A 19,295-nucleotide genomic window follows, 5' to 3' on the forward strand; every position below is an offset into this window, starting at 1 on the left:
CCAACGTAGCCCAGCTGTCCTGGAATTTGCTGTATAAACCAGTCTTGTCCTGAACTCACAGAAATCCGCCTGCCTCTGCCTTTTGAGTGCTGAGATTAAAGAGTGCACCGTCACACCCAGCTGAACACTCAAATATTAAACTCCTGGGTTTATTTTCTGGCATTCCCAAGCCTATTCTGCTGTCCACACCATTGCCTCTACTATGGTCCCATAAATCACATTAGCAAGTCTTCAGTCTAGCACTGAAAGTTCCCCTTTTCTTTCAACTCAAACTTTCCCTGAGGTCATATGACGATAATGGTTGGCAACACTTATTTTTCAAAAGTTTTAGGTATGTATGTGTACATAATGTCTTGTCTCTAATTAGCTATAAACCTGTTTAAGCATAGAAAAAGAATAATTCTTTTTAAAAGGAGAAAATAACAACTCAAAATATTTGAAAATCCTTTTGAGAATCAGTTTTAACTAATGAGACAATAAGATATAAATCAGGAGTTCAAAATGGCTCAGTGCAGAAAAAGGTGCTTGATACTAATGACCTAAGTTTAATCCCTGGGACCCAGATGGTGAAAGGAGAGAACTGAGTCTCACAAGGTGTCCTTTGGCCTCCACATGAGTGGCATGTGTGCACATGCCTACACACACAAATACACACACACACACACACACACACACACACACACACACACACGGTATGAGAAAAGCCATCATTACTAAAAGGTTACTTCCTTTCAGTGGGCTATGGGAGGGATGAAGATAAGAGACCCATTGTTCCTCTTACCGGAAGGAGGTGTTCTTTTCCTTCTGCTTGGGTAAAATGATTTGTGGGGTAGTTTGTCCAGCAGCAAAAGCGAAGGTGCTGAAAATGGACTGAGGGTAACGGAACTTCATTAGCTGTTTCTTAAAGATGTCTACCACTTCTGGGCTGACTTCTTCATCAAATGCTACTTTAATCAACTAGAAATAAAAGAGATGGACCTATTAGAAGCATTAAGGTTTCTTTTCTTTTCTTTTTTTTTTTTTGGAGCTGGGGACCGAACCCAGGGCCTTGCGCTTGCTAGGCAAGTGCTCTACCACTGAGCTAAATCCCCAACCCCAGCATTAAGGTTTCTTGACAACTTTTACTCATATCGCTGAGAACAACAAAAACAAATAAGCAACCAAAGAAAGTGAACAGAAAAATAACAATATTCAATAAAAACATTAGTAACAATACTATAACTTTAGAAGTTAGAGGATTTTGGAAGTTGTAGAGACTTTGGATAATATGAAATACAATTTTAAAATTTTAAAAGAAAAAGTGTGACTGGTCAGATGGCTTAGCAGGTAAAGGTGTTTGTAACCCAAGTTTGATTTCTAGAACCTATGTAAAGGTGGGCAAAGAGAAATGACTCCATAAAGTCATAATAAAATTTACAATGAAAAAAATGAGGCTCAGAAAAATTTATTTGCAATAGATTGTCAACTAGTAAAAAACAAAAAGTCATTTTTTTTTTTGAAGTTGGATTTCTGTAAAACTACCCTTTCTATGAGATAGGGAATGAACCGAGAGTGGGTGACATGGGAAAAGTGTTTTTCCTATTTCCCAACTCGTAGGTCTAAGAAGGAGTGTAGCCTAATAGAGTTCCTTCTTATCCAAAGATACAGACAAGCCTAGAATAGCAGAGTCCCTTTCACAGTGTAGACAGGTAATATTTAAGTGTAGAATCCTTCAGCGGCTGGAACAGTAAGAAAATCCCTAGTAGTTACGGCTGTGAGAAGGTTCCTTCTAAGGCAGCAGCTGCTGTGTGAGAGAGCACAGGAAGCACAGCTCCTGAGGCCAGCCTGGTCTACACAAGGAGGGGAGGCCACTGCACAAAGAAGAGAGAGGCAAGCCTTGAGCTTCTTGGGAGTCTGAGAAGTCAGCAACAAGGAACAATGGCTAGGGAAACCAAACTACTATGGACATGAACTCTGAGAAAGGAACAATGGAGGGAGGTCACTCCTCCCATGTAGGCTTCTCCCCTGCATCACTATTTCTACAGGTTAGGTAACTCAGAGACTTAGGAAATCACTGTTCAATCGGGGGTCACTTAGTTATCTCTGACAACAGTATCTTAGCTTTAGCTAAACTCTTTAGAGTTTTACTTTCCCACAAAAAAAGCCATAGAGAGTTTCTTTCTGAAACAAGAGTTACTTTACCAAAAGTTTTTTCCAGTAGGAGTTAAGAAATAAGTCAGCAGAGAACCAGAGCCACTATGTTTCTGACTGACAATTTGTTGGCCAAGGGAACCCAGAAGTAGAGTCCAAAGCCAAAGACACTCCAAGACACTCACTTTCTTATGCTCAGCCTCTAACTCACAACCATAAAAAATAGGTACATTACTAGATGTGTACAAGGTCTTTTTTATTAGAAGGGCAGGCTTTCTTTTCTTTTCTTTTCCTTCCTTCCTTCCTTCCCTTCTTTCCTCCCCTCCCCTCCCCTCCCCTTCCTTCCTTCCTTCCTTCCTTCCTTCCTTCCTTCCTTCCTTCCTTCCTTCCTTCCTCGATACATGTTAAGTATTGTGTTTGTAGAAATATGATGTTGAAAGTACTCAGAAAACATGAGGTTTTGAATCGGGGACATTCAAGTAGAAAAAGCCTATGCAAGTATTGTAAAATCTGAAACACTTATGGTGTACCTGGAAAGATGCTGATGTAATCTGCAACCCTTCTTGCATGTTCTGCTGTAGCTGGTTCTGCATGGTTATCTTCTTCTCCTTGGTGATGGAAGCAATGGGAAAGCTCCGCACGACTGTTTGTTCACCAACTGTAGGACAACGGGACATAGACTCAGCAATACCACTCTATAGCTAGGGTCCAGAGTCTCTTACTCTATAGCTAGGGTCCAGAGTCTCTTACTCTATAGCTAGGGTCCAGAGTCTCTTACTCTATAGCTAGGGTCCAGAGTCTCTTACTCTATAGCTAGGGTCCAGAGTCTCTTACTCTATAGCTAGGGTCCAGAGTCTCTTACTCTATAGCTAGGGTCCAGAGTCTCTTACTCTATAGCTAGGGTCCAGAGTCTCTTACTCTATAGCTAGGATCCAGAGTCTCTTACTCTATAGCTAGGGTCCAGAGTCTCTTACTCTATAGCTAGGATCCAGAGTCTCTTACTCTATAGCTAGGGTCCAGAGTCTCTTACTCTATAGCTAGGATCCAGAGTCTCTTACTCTATAGCTAGGGTCCAGAGTCTCTTCTGCAGAGATTTATCAGCAGAGGACAATGCCAGGAATGTAGTGAGAAAGAATGCCAAGGCACTAGAATCTCATAGTCTGTGTGTGTGCGTGTGTGCACGGGCATGTGCATGTGCATGTATAATTTTAGGACAAGGTCTCTTATGCTGGGCATGGTGGCGTAGAACTTTCATCCCAGTACTCAGGAGGCAGCGGTGGGCAGATCTCTGAATTTGAGGCCAGCCTGATCTACAGAATGAATTCCAGGGAAGCCAGGGCTGCACAGAGAAATCCTGTTTCAAAAAAACTAAAGGAAAAATCCAAAATCTAACCCAAAAAGACAAGGTCTCTCTGTACAGTCCTGGCTGTCCTGGGGTCTGTCCTACTACTATGTAGTAGACCAGGCTGGCATTACAGAAATCCCTACTGTCTCTGCTTCTAAATGTAGGGATTAAGTGTGTGTACCACCAAACCCAACTCACCAATTAGTTTTATTGTGCTGTGTGGTGGTTTGAATAGGTTTGGCCTCTAGAGACTCAAGTGTTTGAATGTTTGGCCTACAGGGAGTGGCACTATTAGGAGGTGTGGCCTTGTTGAAGGGAATGAGTCAGTGTGGGGATGGGCTTGGAGACAGCCTTTGAGGTCTCATATAGTTCAAGTTAGGCCTAATGTGGCATTCACTTCTTCTGACTGAGGATCAAGATTTAGAAGTCGCAGGTCTTTCTCCAGTACCATATTTGCCTGCACACTGCTATGTTTCCCGCCATGATGATAATGGACTAAACCTGGTGTCTCTTCACAGCAACAGAAAACCCTACCCTTAGGTAACACAATGTAATTCACTCCTAAAACATACTAATTTTTCCAGAGTATAGGAACAGGCCTTCCTGCCCAACCTCATTGTTTCTATCTCCCCTACCCATTGTATACATATAAGATCTGGCTTAAGGCAGTCATTCAGGAATAGGTTTTATGCAGAAATAAAGAAGTAGCTTCCAATACTGAAGAGAAAAACCAAGACAGTTAGTACAATGATAAAGCAAAAGAGAACATATTTTGGGTGGGGGTGTGGGAGAGACAGTTTGCTATTCCAGGTCGGTCACAAACCCATGATTCTTTGCGTCATGCTCCCTGCTGGGATCATAGGCTTGGGCTATCATGCTTGATAAGATAACAGATTTTAAACATCTGTTTCCATACACAGAAAGCCTTTGGAAAATAAGACTAGATGTGTGTCTAAGAGCTTAGGAACTTAAACATTTTCTCAAATATGGAATGTAAAAGTACAAACTACCTGTGGTTAAGAAGACACACCCAGAAAAGAAGTATTGTGGCCTTCCTTGGACAGTTTCCAAGCCTCCACTGGGGGAGTGTTACACAAATGTTCTAACATGTAAGTAACACGTGAACAGGTAATTCAAGGATTGCAGAAAAGGAGACAATCTCTGTATGCTAGAAGGATAGAGAATAATTTTGGCAAGATATGGGAAGGAAAGTAAGTTGAAGAGAGGGTAGGGCTTGACTCTGCAGAGGGAAGAGAAGGCCTTTAGGCAATGTGAGAGCAAACACGTCAGAAGCAGTGACAGCCCCTCACAGGGGAACCCGAGCATGGGATCTGGGCCAGGGGTATTGGATTTTGAGTCTTAGATATTTGTTCATTCGTCAGTCTCTAGATTTCTCTAGATTTCTTAACTTAATAAGTTCATATCCAGAGACTAAACAAAGCTAGTATATACATTAACTTTAAGTTTCAATACATGTGAAACAACCTACACCTATATAATGCATGTGAAACCCCCAGATTTCTATGTCACTAATGGAGAAAGAAATAATAATAATAAAAAGTTTATCTGACAAAAAACATTTTCCTAAAACACGTACACAAAGTGAGATTTCAACCCCAAGCCTATTTTGTTCTTTTCTGGGTTTCAAATGATGTATAAATCACTGTACATGGACTTAATAGGACCTCAAGTGCCATACAGATTCCTGCTCTGATGGTGTGTGCTAAGCCATACCTAGCTGGTCATGTGGCGTCCCTCTGAAGAGAATTCTGTATGTGGTGAGGAACAAGGCGCCTTCTGCAGGCAAGAGCTGAGGACCTCCAAGGAGACCTCCAGTGGCTTCTTCCCGGCCATCAGGATCTAGTAGGACTCGAAGACCTTCGCATACAATTTCTTCTCCTGGCAGTAGAGCTGGCCGAAGAATCTTGGGCTAAGAATAGGTAACTGTTTTAAAAACAACTCTTGCAGGGTATCCGTCATGTAGTTCCAGGTTACCTTTTCAAGTACAGTTTGGACACCCTGAGCCAACCCTGAGCCAGACTTGGGAAGAAGCAGAAATGGAGTTTCTAAATCCAAGTATGGAAAGATTCTTTGCTGCATTGCTTGTTAACAGTTAAAAAAAAAAAAAGAATAACTTGAAAGTCCGAAATGTACATTCATTTAATCATTGTATAACTTAAATGAAATGTAAAAGGAAAACATTAAGACTATGAACAATTACTAAAGGGGGTACTTTTACACTTAAACTTTATATAAATAACACTATACTGTAAACTGAAGAAACAAATTCTTAAATGGATTTTGGGTGTTTTGATTTTTTTTTTTTTTTTAGATAGGATTTCTTTGTATGGCCCTGGCTATCTTAGAACTTGATCTGTAGACCAGGCTGGTCTGAACTCAGAGGTCAGCTGGCCTCTTTCTCCTAAGTGCTGGGATCAAAGGCATGCACCATTACCATAACCCAGCATAGTATTTTTAATTTAATTTGTTTATTTAATATAGATCCTCATATACTCAAGACTGGCTGTGAATTTCTCATTCTATTGCCTCCACTTCCCAAGTGCTGAGATTACAGGTGAGAGCTGCCACACCTGGCTCCATGGTTAGCCCTTGCTGCTCTGTTTTAAAGACAGTGTCTCACTATGTAGTCCTTGCTGGCCTGGCATTCACTATGTAGATCAGGCTGGCATTGAGCTCATAGAGATTCACCTGCTCCTCTTTCCTCAGTGCTGGTACTAAAGGTGTGTGTCCCCATGGCTGGCCATGGACTTGTTTTTTTAAAAAGAGTTACCCCCACCCCCAATAATGAACTTTATACCTGAGAAATTTAGCTTAGTGTTCAGTTTATGAGGAACACTATAATAAGATTCCTCTTGGGAAATATGGGTATGGAAAAGATCATTCCCCCTGAAAAATCTGTTTCTACTTGGCAATTAAAAACTATCTAAATCAGCTGGGCATGGTGCACACCTTTAATTCAATCCCTGGGGAGGCAGAGGCAGGTGGACCTCTGTTATTTGGAGGCCAGTCCAATCTACATAGCGGGCTCCAAGACAGTCAGTCAGAGCTATATAATGTCTTCAAACAAACAAACAAACAAACAAACAAACAAACAACAAAATCCAAAAACAAACAAAACAAGAAAATCCCTAAAACCCAACCCACACCAGAAACGAAATAACAATGAAAATCAAACAGCCCAATTCAGCATTATTCTTTTTTAAGGCTCTAGAAATCTTAGAACTAAATTTAGAAATCAAAGTGTAATGACCACTCTATCTTTTTTTTTTTTTTTTTTTGGTTCTTTTTTTCGGAGCTGGGAACCGAACCCAGGGCCTTGCGCTTCCTAGGTAAGCGCTCTACCACTGAGCTAAATCCCCAACCCTATGACCACTCTATCTTAAGATTCAGGTAAAACTGCTTCTCCTTCCTATGTGGCTCCTGATTGCTTCTTTAGCTGTATTTTTAATAGTTCTGTCAGAGAGCTGAGGGCCCAAATTCTAGTCTGTAATAGGTGTGAGGCTAGCAGCAAAACAACTATCTGAGTGGCTTCTTCAAACACAGTGCTTCCTAATTCAGGAGAACCCAAATCCTCAATACATTTCCCAGCTGTCTGTCATGGACAGTCAGACCCAAGAACCCAATGCTTTTATGTTAACTGTTTGAAATGCTTTCCCTTCCTCCCTCCCTCCCTCTTCCCCTCACCTCTCTTTTGTGGGAGGTGGTGGTAGGTTCATAAACCCTGAGATTGGGAATTAAAATTATTCATGATTTAACTCTGTACAAAGTGGAATTAACAAGAGGTTATCATTGTTCAAAAAAGATAGTATTCCTATTTCGGCAGCTTAGAAAATTCTGTCGGGCAAACTCCCCAGAGCCTTTAATGCACCATTACATTCGTCTGTAAAGAGCTGAGCACAGTCACCCATTGCTGCTGTGTTTCTGAAAGGACTTTTGCACCCTGAAAGCACACAGTGTGGAATAATTACCTTCTGGATAGGTGGAAGTCTTCTACTCTCTCGATGTACTGCCTCTAGGGTCTCAATGTGCATAGCTACAATTCCTAGATGAGTCAGAGTATTCAAAAAGAAAGAGAATAAGTCAGGAAGAACAAAAGCAAATTCCAGATATTTTAGAATGAAAAAGTAATTAAAGTTTGACAGGACCTCCAAAAGTTAAAATACAGAACCATGCAATCCGTAAGATTCTATTTCTAGGTATATATGGTATATAACCCCCCCCCCCCAAAGAACTGAAATAAGCACTCAGATACCTGTATGCAAATATTCACAGAATCTCTAAGAGTGGAAAAGCCAGGTCTCCATCGACAAATGAATGGCTGAACAAATAAGATACATGGATAGAATGGAATACTACTGAATCATAAAAATGAATGAGTGATGTAACACGTGGATGAACCCTGAAAACATTATGCTAACTGAAAAAAGTTGAAATATTATGTGATTCTACATATGTAAAATCTCTAGAACAGAAAAGTTCATGGAGACAGAAAGCAGGTTAGACATTTCCAGGGCCAGCGAGTAAAACAGAATTTATTACTTAATAATGGTTACCAAATATCTATATGGAGTGATTGAACATTGAGAATATTACTAATGCAACTCTTAAGTTAATTTTGCCACAATTTATTAAAACTTCGGAACCTTTCACGGTGCCACATGCCTATAATCCCTGCACTGGGGAAGCAGAGGTTGAAGATCGGGAAAGCAAGGCCACCCTGGGTGCACTGCAAATGTGAGGGTGGCCTGGGTCATGCAAGACCTTGTTCCAGAAAACAGAACAACAGTAAAAAAAAAATAAAAGGCAAATCAGAGAAAAGTGAGCTGTAGCTCATTGTGCTGGGTCTTAACTGCTGTAACACTCTGACCCTTCAAACGCCCCATGCGATTGATTACCTGGTATCATGCAGTGGAGACTCCTGATGTGGTCCTGAGTCACTCCACTCTCTGTACAAACCTTGTCAATAAACCGGGCAATGAACCTTACAACAGAGTTGGCCACATCATTGTTTTCCGAATCTTCAAATCCACTCTCCGTATCAAAGCTCTCAGCCACACTTCCTGCAATACTAAGAGAGTCAAGGAAAGAAATCATGGCCAGGCCTCAGATTAAGAGAGAAGAAAAGAAAAAAAAAAAAAAAAAAAAAAAAAGACAACATCACAGTCACTTTACAGGGAAACTGAGACTTGCTAAAAGAGCTGTAAGATCAGTAGGACAGACAGCACAACTCCAGCTTCTTTCTATAAGTGCCAGGCATGAACCGATGAACTGTCATGTTATGTGCATACACTTAAATACCATCTACTGGAGTAAGCTTTATTATTGTAAACAGTACCTTCTGTTACTTTCCCAAAAAGAACTTAGAAGCCACCAAAAATAAAGCAAAGGAGGACTGTGTCACTTATGATCTGCTGCCAGAACCTTCTAAACAACTTGTCCTTCCAAGTTACTCATCACAGAGAAGCCAGAGGAATGGGACTGGTGCCAGTGACTGTGGGACACGGACCTTGGTAGGAGGAGGTAAATGAACCCTTGTGAGATGGAAGAATGAGACTTTCTCTTGCCACAATTTCTCTTTCCCTGCTCCCCTGCACCCCAACCCCTGCAGTGACCCTGCAACCCTTAGAGCCCTTGTGAAGCCACATTTTTCTGCAGGTGATAAACTTACATAAGATAAGGCGACACACTTGAAATAAAATGAAGCAGAAGGAGCTGCCTGAAGGAGTCTGACAATAGTTTATGAGAACCACAACTAGCAAGGTGCTAACATCTGCTCCTAATGAGCTAACAATGCCACCCGCTGCTGCATTCATTTAATCACCTATTCAGTAAAATACTGGTACCTAGCACCTACTATCTGTAAAGATGTAGAGAACTGAACAATGAACACAACAAGAAAGGCCACAGAGAATATGCACATGTGAAAATATGTCACACTGTGATGTGGTGGGATAGCTTGGGAGACCAATGCTTCAGTACAAGCTTGAGGCTAGCCTAGTGAGATCTTGTCTCAAAAAAACCCCAACCCCAACCCCACCCCCTCCCCACCCCCCAATAAACCAAAATCAAAAATAAGAGTATAAGGGAAGAAATCAAGTAAGAGAAAGCACCGTGGGGCAGGGGACCAACCAATCAAAGTAAAAAAAAAAAAAAATCAATCCATACACTTAAAAAAGGGCAAAGCCCTTTGAAGGGTGACACTTGGTCAACCATCTAAAGCAAGAGAAAGACCCTTGGGACCGCTGCAGACAGGCTGGTCGCCTAGAGAGCAGGAGAAACAAACAGCACTGAGCCCGGAGTGCCTGAGGGTAAGAGGCAGCAGAAAGGCCAGACTAGTTGACAAGAACTGCAGTGAGCAGGGTTAGGAGTGCCTGAGGGTAAGTGGCAGCAGAAAGGCCAGACTAGTTGACAAAGAAGTGCAGTGAGCAGAGATAGAATCACAGCTGGCCTGAAGCTCCGTTCACTTCACAGCAAAGGCTCTGTGTTTATTCTTGGGGCACAGGAACTCAGCAGAGAACAAGGAAGAAGGTGAGGTTGAGGACATTATCTTAGGGTCTGAATATGAAATGGACCCTATAGGCTCATGAAATGGGGGCTTACTTGACCAGCTCTGGATGGCTCTGAACTATTTATAATATGACAGTGCTATTGGGAGGTAGCAAAGAAGAGGAGTAAATCACTGGGGTGGGAGTGTATCCTTGTGCCAGTGTCTTGCTCTGGTTCCTTCCTGCGCTCCCTTCTCTCTGCTTCTTGTGTGAAATGAGGTGAAGTTTTTCTTGCCACAAACTCTTGCTACCATGATGTTCTGCCCAAGAAGTTGCTCACCAGCGGTTTTTAGAGCACTTTCTTTAACAGAATGAAACTGGTGGGCCACATCAGTGGTATAGACTTTTGAGAGATTAGGTTCTGAGACAGAAGGGGTGGTGTGTGTGTGTGTGTGTGTTGTGTGTGTATGTGTTGTGTGTGTATGTGTTGTGTGTGTTGTGTGTGTGTGTGTGTGTGTGTGTGTGTGTGTGTTGGGAGCAGATTAAAGGATGAAGGAAAGTTGTTTTTTTTTTTTTTTTTGTTTTTTTTTTTGTTTTTTTTTTTTAACAGAAGGGCTGAGCTGAGCAAGCTAGAAATGGGAAAAACAGTCACTTCTAAAATACGTACAGCAATACCTGCCATGCTTCTGTGGAGATAAGCATGATTAGCTGTGAGAGAGGAGCTGTATCCATCTCAGTACCTGTTTGTGACAATGCTGTTGCTCCCACTCTCCCAGTCTCCTGGAGCTGAGGCTCGAAGGAGCTTGTTTTTACTTGTGTCTAGTGGAACTAGCAGGTTAACCATGAGGTTTGCAAAGTGAATGGCCTGACTGAAGACAGTGCTTTCCTCGTGCTGCACCAGCTCCTGCTGAGTTGCCTTGCTCAGAGTAGGCCAAAGGCGAAGCTGCTCGGCTGCCAAGTCCATGGCCGTCCTCTCCTGATATTGGCCATCGGGAAGCTCCTCCCAGAAAAAAAGCAGAACAAGCCAAGGGTGAAAAACCATCACTTACGTTTGCTCCATAGACATGGAAGGTGCTGAAATCTGTCCATGTCTTAAATGTAGGTTTTAGTATGTTTTACCAGAATATACTATTTTTAAGAAAAGTATCAAGAAAACACATAAAGATCAGGAAAATGGCTTTCTTTCTTTCTTTTTTTTTTTTTTTAAATTTTGAGAAAGGACTTCATCTTGAATTTGCTGTATAGCCGAAATGACTGTGAACTCTTGATCCTGCCCTTACTTCCCAAGTACTGGGATTACTAGTGTGCGTCAGCATGTCAGGCTGACTCTCTTGAAAATGCTGGGAAGCATCTGTTAAGTACCTAGCTCAGCAGAGGTGAAACTCAGGACAACCACCCCACACGTACACTGGAGTTGTGTCCCTGGCCCACATACCTTCATTGGCAGCAAAAGCAAACCCAAAGAAACAGCAAAATACAGATACAGGTTTTTCTCTCTAGCATCTCACAAGTTGACACTTCACTCTGTGCTCCTTGAAGCTGCTAGTTACAAAAATTAACAGACTTCCCATAAATACCCTTGTAGGGACACTGCAGTAGCACCCGCTAAAAGTACTGGTTTTTTTCCTCTTCTGTTCTTTGCAAGGAAATGGAATGATCAAGAACACAAAAAGTATTGATATCTCCTTGTAAATCTTATCATATACACAAATATTCAGGTAACCGGGAAGACGGGAGATAACTGGTAATAGCAGTACACGTCTGCACAGTATTATATCTAGCCATGGAGCTCTAAAACAGTTATTGTATCTAATCCAGGGCTCAGAGGTAGGGACACATTTGCTGTGACACATTTGCTTTATGAATGCTTTGTAGGTATATCAATACCAGTAAATCACAGCTGCTTAAAACTCAGCAAAGGCACATTAACAGTCTGGGTGGGCCCAGCCCAACAGTCTCTGTATCAGTTAACAAGTTATACCTTAAGTGGTACATTTAGTGTTTTAACAACAACAACAACATCATCATCTGAATATTAATTAAATTAAGCAAGCAATTCACATTTGATCAATAACAAACATGTCAATGTTGTTTGCTATCAAAAGTTTTTATTCTTCAAACTTAATAATAAACCAACTTCAAGATGATGAAGATATGACTGTGTAGCTTTTCTCAGATGTCTAGGATAACCCGCCCTCTCTAGAGATAGTTCAAGCAGAAGATGATGGACAGAATCTCCAGTGACATACTCCCCAAAATCAGCAGTTCACTCTCAAGTGAGTCAGCACTGAGTCTTTTAGGCTGCTTTAAGTTCACTTCATGAGGATGATGATTTTAATACTTACTACTTAGTATTGCCAAGAACTCTTAATAAGCCTTATACATATCAGATATGAAAATAAAGTAATGACATCTACACATTTTGCAAATGAGGATGTAGAGGTTAGTCTAAGAACAGAGAGCTAGTAAATAACATTTAAAATTTAGAGTATTTTAATTTTCCTGATATTTAAATACATGTATATATAGCAAATGCTACATATATTATATTATTATATTATATTATGTTATATTTTATTATGTGTACCATACAGAATAATCCTAAAGGAAGACATACATTATTGCTGATGCATTTTTGAACAGGACTACTGAACTTTACATTTATCTTTATAGTTAGTCAACTTTGATTTTATTTCTTTCTTCTTCTAATGCTGGGAACTGAACTCAGGGCCTTGTGCACGGCAGGTACAAACACTCTTACCACTGAGTTAAACTTGGCATTTAATCAAGGAAGTAAGCAGTTAGACACTTATACCTGGGACTATTTTAGGTAGTTTTTTTCTACTCAACATTCTCCAATTGTTTACAAGAATTTCTCATTAACATTTAACAATTCTAGTGCTAAATAACTACAGTATGAGGTCATTATGGAAAAATATAGTGCCAGAATCAAAGGAAGAAAGATGCTCACCACAGGACTCCCTAACACTCAGCAACTAAGTAGGCAGAATCTCTTAGGCCTAGGAACATCTGCCTGCGTTTTCCTCTAGTCAATGCCAACCACACACAGGTACCTTTCTTCTCTTACCTTCTGCTTCTGATGTGGGGTATGATTGTCTTCCTTCGCTGAGAGGTACAGGGAGCGAACCTGCTCCTGCACTGCACTGTAAAACGTTGTCTCCCAAAACTGCTGATTAGTCCAGATGGGGTGGTCCTGCACACACGTGTAGGCAAACTGGCTGACTCCTGGGGCGAGTCTCTACGAGAGGAGGTAGTAGTTATCAGCACAGTGCTGGCAGACTACCACAGTTCAGAGGGTCACAGACGCCACAGTTAATTGTAGAGGCGATACAGAGATTTATTTAAAGGCTCAGTAATCAGCACGGTATTCATGTTCAACTGCCAACTGTAGGCTCTGTATGAAATCCTTTGAAATCTTACTTTCCCTACTCAAATGAGCATTTTAACAGTAGTTATATTAACTGTAGAATTAATATAGTTCTATGAATTATAGAACATATCTGAAATATATACTTCTGTGGTGTGTACAAGGTGGGTACTCTACAATGATTAAACCTAGGATGCATATTAAAACCCAACATAATCTAAACATAAAACTTTGATTTTTTTTTGTGTTTGTTTTATCTATGCATGTATTTGTGTGTGTGCACATGCAAGCTGCAGCCTGTTTTCAGAGGACAGAGGACAACCTACGAGGGCGTTCTCTCCTTCTACCGTGTGAATTCTGAGGATCAAACTTAATTTTTCAGGCTTGATGGCAAACATCTTTATCTATTGATCCACCTTACCGGCTTGAGAATTTTAATTAATTTATTTTTTGAACAGGATCTTACTATCCTGCTCAGGTTAACCCAGAATCTTCTTGCATTAGCCTTATGAGGGCTGAGTTTACAGATAGGCACACAACTATTTCTGGCTAGAGTGTATTTTTAAAATATATTAAATAAGTCACCACCTTTTAGTAAATAGTAGCTAACATTACAGAAAAGAGAAAAAAGTATATGCAGTAAAAGTTAATTTTTAGGGCTGTGTAACAGGTAGGATAGCAGCAGGATGCTACTACACTTGATGTAATTCCCTATTGATCTAGAACATACCAACCCGAAAGCTGGAGCAAGCTCCAGGTACACCATGAAATTTGCCTGCAGGAATCTCTGTGTTCCTTTCAAGACAGGGTTCTGCAGCACTGCTATGGAGGTGACTAGTTGTAACTGCAGTTCCTTCTAGAAGGTTGCTGACCATGAGGCAGAAAGAGGGGAAGGTCATGTTTGGTTTTCATGATGTCTCCTTTGCTCACTCCTGATATTGTCTTCCATAGAAAATGACAGAGAAATAATATGTGGTTCTGCTAATTGTGTTAGCCAAAACGACACCGAATCATGTGTTTCTTCTATTCTTTGCATATAGATATCCAGTGACTAGATTATACATTATTTCCTTCATATTTTAGATCTTCATTTCAGTAACACAGAGTCCTGTTCTGAGTGAGGTTTTATTCTCCCATGTTATCTTTATACCACTGTAGTTTGCTCATGCTCACCTGTTACTCCCCATCCCTTCCTCCCCCCAAAATGGTTCCCCCTCTGCTTTCATGTATAAATATATGCTTTTCTTAGATTTTACATGGGTGAGAACATGCTCTATGTGTCTGAAAAGGATTGTAAAAGCATAAAATTCCAATAAGATAAAGCATGATTCTAAGCTGGGTATAGTGGGGCATGCTTTTAATTCCAACACTTGGAAGACAGAGGCAGGTGGATTTCTGTGAGTTCAGTCAGGTTGGTCTACAGAGTAAGCTTCAGGACAGCCAGAAATATGTAGATACCCTGAGTCACATCCTGTAGAGGGCCGCTATAACATTCGCCACCACTAGATGGCGCTGGCTTCCACTGCGCCCCACGTGGAAGGCCAGGATAGCCTCCGCCATTACAAGATGGCGTTAGCCTTCACCGCGCCAGCCGCCTTCCTTTCAGGAAGTTAACTGTGCACATGTGCAAGAGTGCCTTCGTGCCAGGTCTTTGCCCACTCCGGGGCGTGCCTTATGAGATCATGGGTAAACAACCAATCAGGTGTGGATGTGCTGCACTAGGGTGTATATAAGCGCACCATGTTGGCGCGGCGACCCTTCCTCTTTTAAGATTATAATAAAGTTGGTCACAGTAAGGATTTCTATGTACCCGCGTGTTTCTTGCCGGCGGGAAGTCGCGCGTGGGACATTTGGTGCCGAGAACCCGGGACAAAAAAGCTACATCATCGCCAGTGCCAAGAGGAGGCTCCGTTTCACGGAAGAAGTCCAGAAGCTGTGAGTGGGGGTAAGACTCTGAGAGACCATGTTTAGCCTTGATCTGTTCCAGCTCAGTCCTCTGCCGGACGCGGCAGGAGCCGCTATGGTTGCTCTGGCAGCCCTCGGGTTGTTTCTATTGACCTTTGAGTCTCCAGTTACCGCCAAACGGCGTCAGAGGTCACGTGGGAACTGCCCAGCTGTAACAGCAAAGCGGAGAGTGTTGGGGGAAGGGCGAGGCGTGTCAGAAACAGAGGGTAGTGAAAGGTTGCAACGAGAAAAGGATCCTGACCGATCTCAAGCACCAGGCCCTTCCAATGCGGAAGCGAGAGGTTGGGGAAAGAACGCCCCGGGTGAGGAGAAGGGAGGAGATAAAAGGAACACAGTATTTTGGGAGAAAAATTTTGTCTTCGTGCCTGTAAGAGGTATGCTTAAGCTCCGGTGCAGGCTCTCGGGACGCCACAGCGTCCGTGTGCTGACGCGACAGCTTTACAGAGTCATACTGATCAGATTTGATAGGAGCAGACCGCCTGAAAATTTATTCAGGAGAATCAAACAAAAGGACATCTCAGTGCCCGTGCACAGCTTGATGGAGTTAATGTAATTGGGTTGTGAGTAAAAATATTCAGGGCTGTGTTTCACTTCCATACTATTGGCGAATGTCAGTCGTGCTGCTCAGATAATATATCTCAGTATCTTACAGGAATTGGGTTTCAACATGTTGGTGGACTAGTCCAGGAATTGAGACAATCCATCGCCCATATCGACTCCACTCGAGTGGATAGTCACCGTGAACACCATCTGGCTTTTTCCCTCTTTGTCTATTGTTTGTCTCTGGTGCACCAGGATGTCCCCATGTCTGTCAGTGTATGTCTGTGGTTTTTGTTTCTCGTTGTTTAAATGTTTTATGTTTCATGTTCAAAAGAAAAAATGGTAAAAACTTTATCTGCCGGTCGTTCACACCTTGACTTGGTTTTAACTCGTTTCAAAAAGGAACAAATGAATAAAAGACAGTTTCAATCAGGTCTTTGGAGCCCTGTGCCTGGAGCCAGGTGTCTAGATTAGCTGGAGAAGCTGCCCAGAGGCTAAGCGTCTACACGAGCTGATCTTAAAGGCGCCAACAGCTTCTCAGCTTCTTCGATACAAGAGTTGATAGCTGTTTCTCTTAGAGAAATCCCTGACTTATTATTTGACTCAACAGGTGACAAGGTGCTTCTCTTAAAATCATAGCTAAAAAGGTAAAAATGGTGTTTGGTCTAAATATTAAAGATATGTGTAGCCACTTCAATTTTGTTTCTCATTGGTTTTAAATGTATAAATATGCTCTACTTGCCTTGGTTATGGACTATTGGCTTTCAAGTTATTGGATATGGTTAAAAGGGTATAATATTGGTAACAGAAAGTTGACATAAAGCTGGTAATCTGGATGGAGTCATTCTAGATAACATGTGACATGGGCCAACCTAGGGGAACAGGTCTAAATTGAGGTAATGTTTTTATGGAATTCTTATTCTAGGAACCAGGCTTCTAAAAGAATTTAGGACAATGTCTCTTTGTTGAGGTACTAGAGACTACGCCATCGTGCGTTCATATATAAGAATTGACAGTCAAACTTTTTACTAGTTTGTTGGGGGGGTCGAGTTTTGCTTTCCAAAGTTGTGGTTTGCCCTGGAGCTATCGGTATTTTTATGCTAATTTCCACTGCCCTAAGGACAGCTGCCTAGTCCCGTACTCAGAACTCAGGTGACCTTGTGGCTGTGTTCTGGTGTTACAAAGAGAACTTAAAGATTGTGATTTAGGATTGCCAGTGTTACATTGACTAACTCAAACTTATTTTTAATTAAGGAAAAATCAAACAGGTAGAGATTGTTACAAGATTTACGAAGGATTGATGAGGTTTTGAAACTTGTGAGAACATTACAGCCAGTTTACTTACTCCAACTGCCATTTCAAGATAGATTTAGGGGATTGATTTTGAGTTTTCATTTCGTGAGCTTGCTTACAGTTTTAGAGAGCCCATAGAGTGATATCATTAAAAATGGCTAATAGCCTTATATTGTGTAATTTTGTTGCTTCTTCAGTGTAAGAAGTTAGAACTTAAATCTTTCAATGTATATGGAAATTTTTACTACAAACCTTTGCTCTCAAAATGAGCTTTGATATTTGGGGAGTAGCTGTTACACTACTCCAGATAAGAATATTTGAAGCTAATTTTAAGCTTCTAAGGATATGTTAATTGGCTAAGTACCTCACCCTACCAGAGGACTTAGGTCTTTGTTATACACATTGGAGATAAAGCTTCAGTTGTGTTAGTACAGAGTTGTGGACTGGAGTCATAGAAGTATTTTGAAAAGAAACCTGGTAAAACATATCTTATTCCAAACAACAGTTAATTGGTTATTACAAAATACTGATATTTGGCCTATTACATATACAAATTTTTCAGACAAAATTGATAATTTTACTCTTTACATGCTTTTGTACTTCCTGTATATTTGTGCATACAACCCATAGGAAATGCGCTTACTGTATTTATAGGTGGTTCATCTAATGAAAAGGCTACATGTATGATTGGATCACTTGTTTATTCTTTTGAGTTTCTATTGCTTCAACACAGATTATTAAATTCTGTAGTTCCGTGGCTTGTGGTTTACAATTGATTTCAATTACTTAATGCTTTATTAGAGACAGGTTTTCTACTTAAAATCAGTGAGTGATTTCAGTATAAATTGTCTGACAACTCACTGTCCTTTCAGTGCTCTGGCTCAGACAACTAAACAAAACCACAGACCCAGCTCTTTAAAAATGGTAATGGAGTTGATAACACACCCTCATGAAAAGAGGAAGACTCCATTTGCTTGTTTTCAATTCCCAGCCTCACCCTGCCAGCTCAGGGATTTCTAGTAAGACTGAATCTGGATGATATTTACAAGATTCGACATTTCTAATTAATGCTTATGTTTAGGTAAATAAAGTTTGTGAGGTGCTAGAGAAATGGCTTAGTGGTTAAGAGCACTAAGTACTGTTCCTTTATAGGACATTTAAGAACTCAAACTGGATTGCCTGGGCTCCTTAACAAGGGAGGACAATGATACCAGACAGATTATAGGCCTTACATATTAACAATTAGTCAAAAAATCTCATTCTTTATATATCCAAAACAATTATGCTGGAGACAATAATTTGGTATACAAGTCAATTTATAAAGACAAGTGCTCAGTGTCCTCAATTTAATCCTCGAGGACTTACCTTAATAAATAATATCTTTACTATATCTTAATAAATAAGTAGGGGGAGTTATCCCTGTATGCTAAATAATGCTCCTTTTATTTCAATTTTAAAATTTTGGATGCCAAAGTTTATGGCACCCTACAACTAGGCATACTTCTGCCTAGGTGAAATAGAGAGATCCACGTATTGACATGATCCTGTCCAGATATTTTATATGGGGGAGAGGGAATGTTTGTGTTTTTTCTACAGGATGCTACAAGAGTGTGCCAGCTGCCTGAGTGGTTGCTGAGACCTGCTGATCCTGGTTACATGAAGATTCAGCTCTCGTGGCTTGGGTCCCTGGAGTCATCCCTCTGCCCTGAGAGGAAGATGAAAGATTCCCCTTCATCCTTTGTCACCACAGAGATTTTGCCGTTGCTGCAGTCAGTGTTACCGCTGCGTGTGTCCCGTCCCACTATGGCCTGCTCTCTGACCCTCTGTACACTGCTGCTTGCTGGAGAAGACTGGACTCCAGCCGTTGCTTCCCCCTTCATTTCCCTAGTGACTCTTGCTGCCTTAACTGGTAACTGGTGTTGTCATTTTACAGACTGTAGCTTCACAAAAAAGCTACCTGCGTAAAGCTACAGTGGACTGGGGAACTCTGTCCTGGTTATACAGATCTCAGAAATGGTTCCATTGTCTTCTGGTTGTTCCAGAGAAAAATGACTGATCCTGAACTGTCCTGGAAAAGACCTTAACACTTTCGCTGCTATTGTAGCAGCCATTACTGCTGCAGACATTG

At 41.2% G+C, this 19,295-nt stretch overlaps 1 protein-coding gene across 12 annotated transcripts in view; it reads right to left on the reverse strand.

The window, feature by feature from the left end:
* Sbf2 (SET binding factor 2) overlaps positions 1-19,295 on the reverse strand; it is a 366,952-nt gene that overhangs the window by 57,464 nt on the left and 290,193 nt on the right. For 9 of the 12 annotated variants that reach the window (XM_039091527.2, XM_008759804.4, XM_008759800.4 and 6 more), the window contains 7 exon segments: positions 13,070-13,240; positions 10,722-10,981; positions 8,392-8,564; positions 7,465-7,538; positions 5,210-5,405; positions 2,661-2,788; positions 782-957 (listed from right to left, as the gene is read on the reverse strand). In XM_039091527.2, coding sequence (XP_038947455.1) covers positions 782-957; positions 2,661-2,788; positions 5,210-5,405; positions 7,465-7,538; positions 8,392-8,564; positions 10,722-10,981; positions 13,070-13,240 — 1,178 coding nt within the window. 12 annotated transcript variants of the gene reach the window in all.

Source organism: Rattus norvegicus, chromosome 1 (genome assembly GCF_036323735.1).
Source record: "Rattus norvegicus strain BN/NHsdMcwi chromosome 1, GRCr8, whole genome shotgun sequence".
NCBI lineage: Eukaryota > Metazoa > Chordata > Mammalia > Rodentia > Muridae > Rattus > Rattus norvegicus.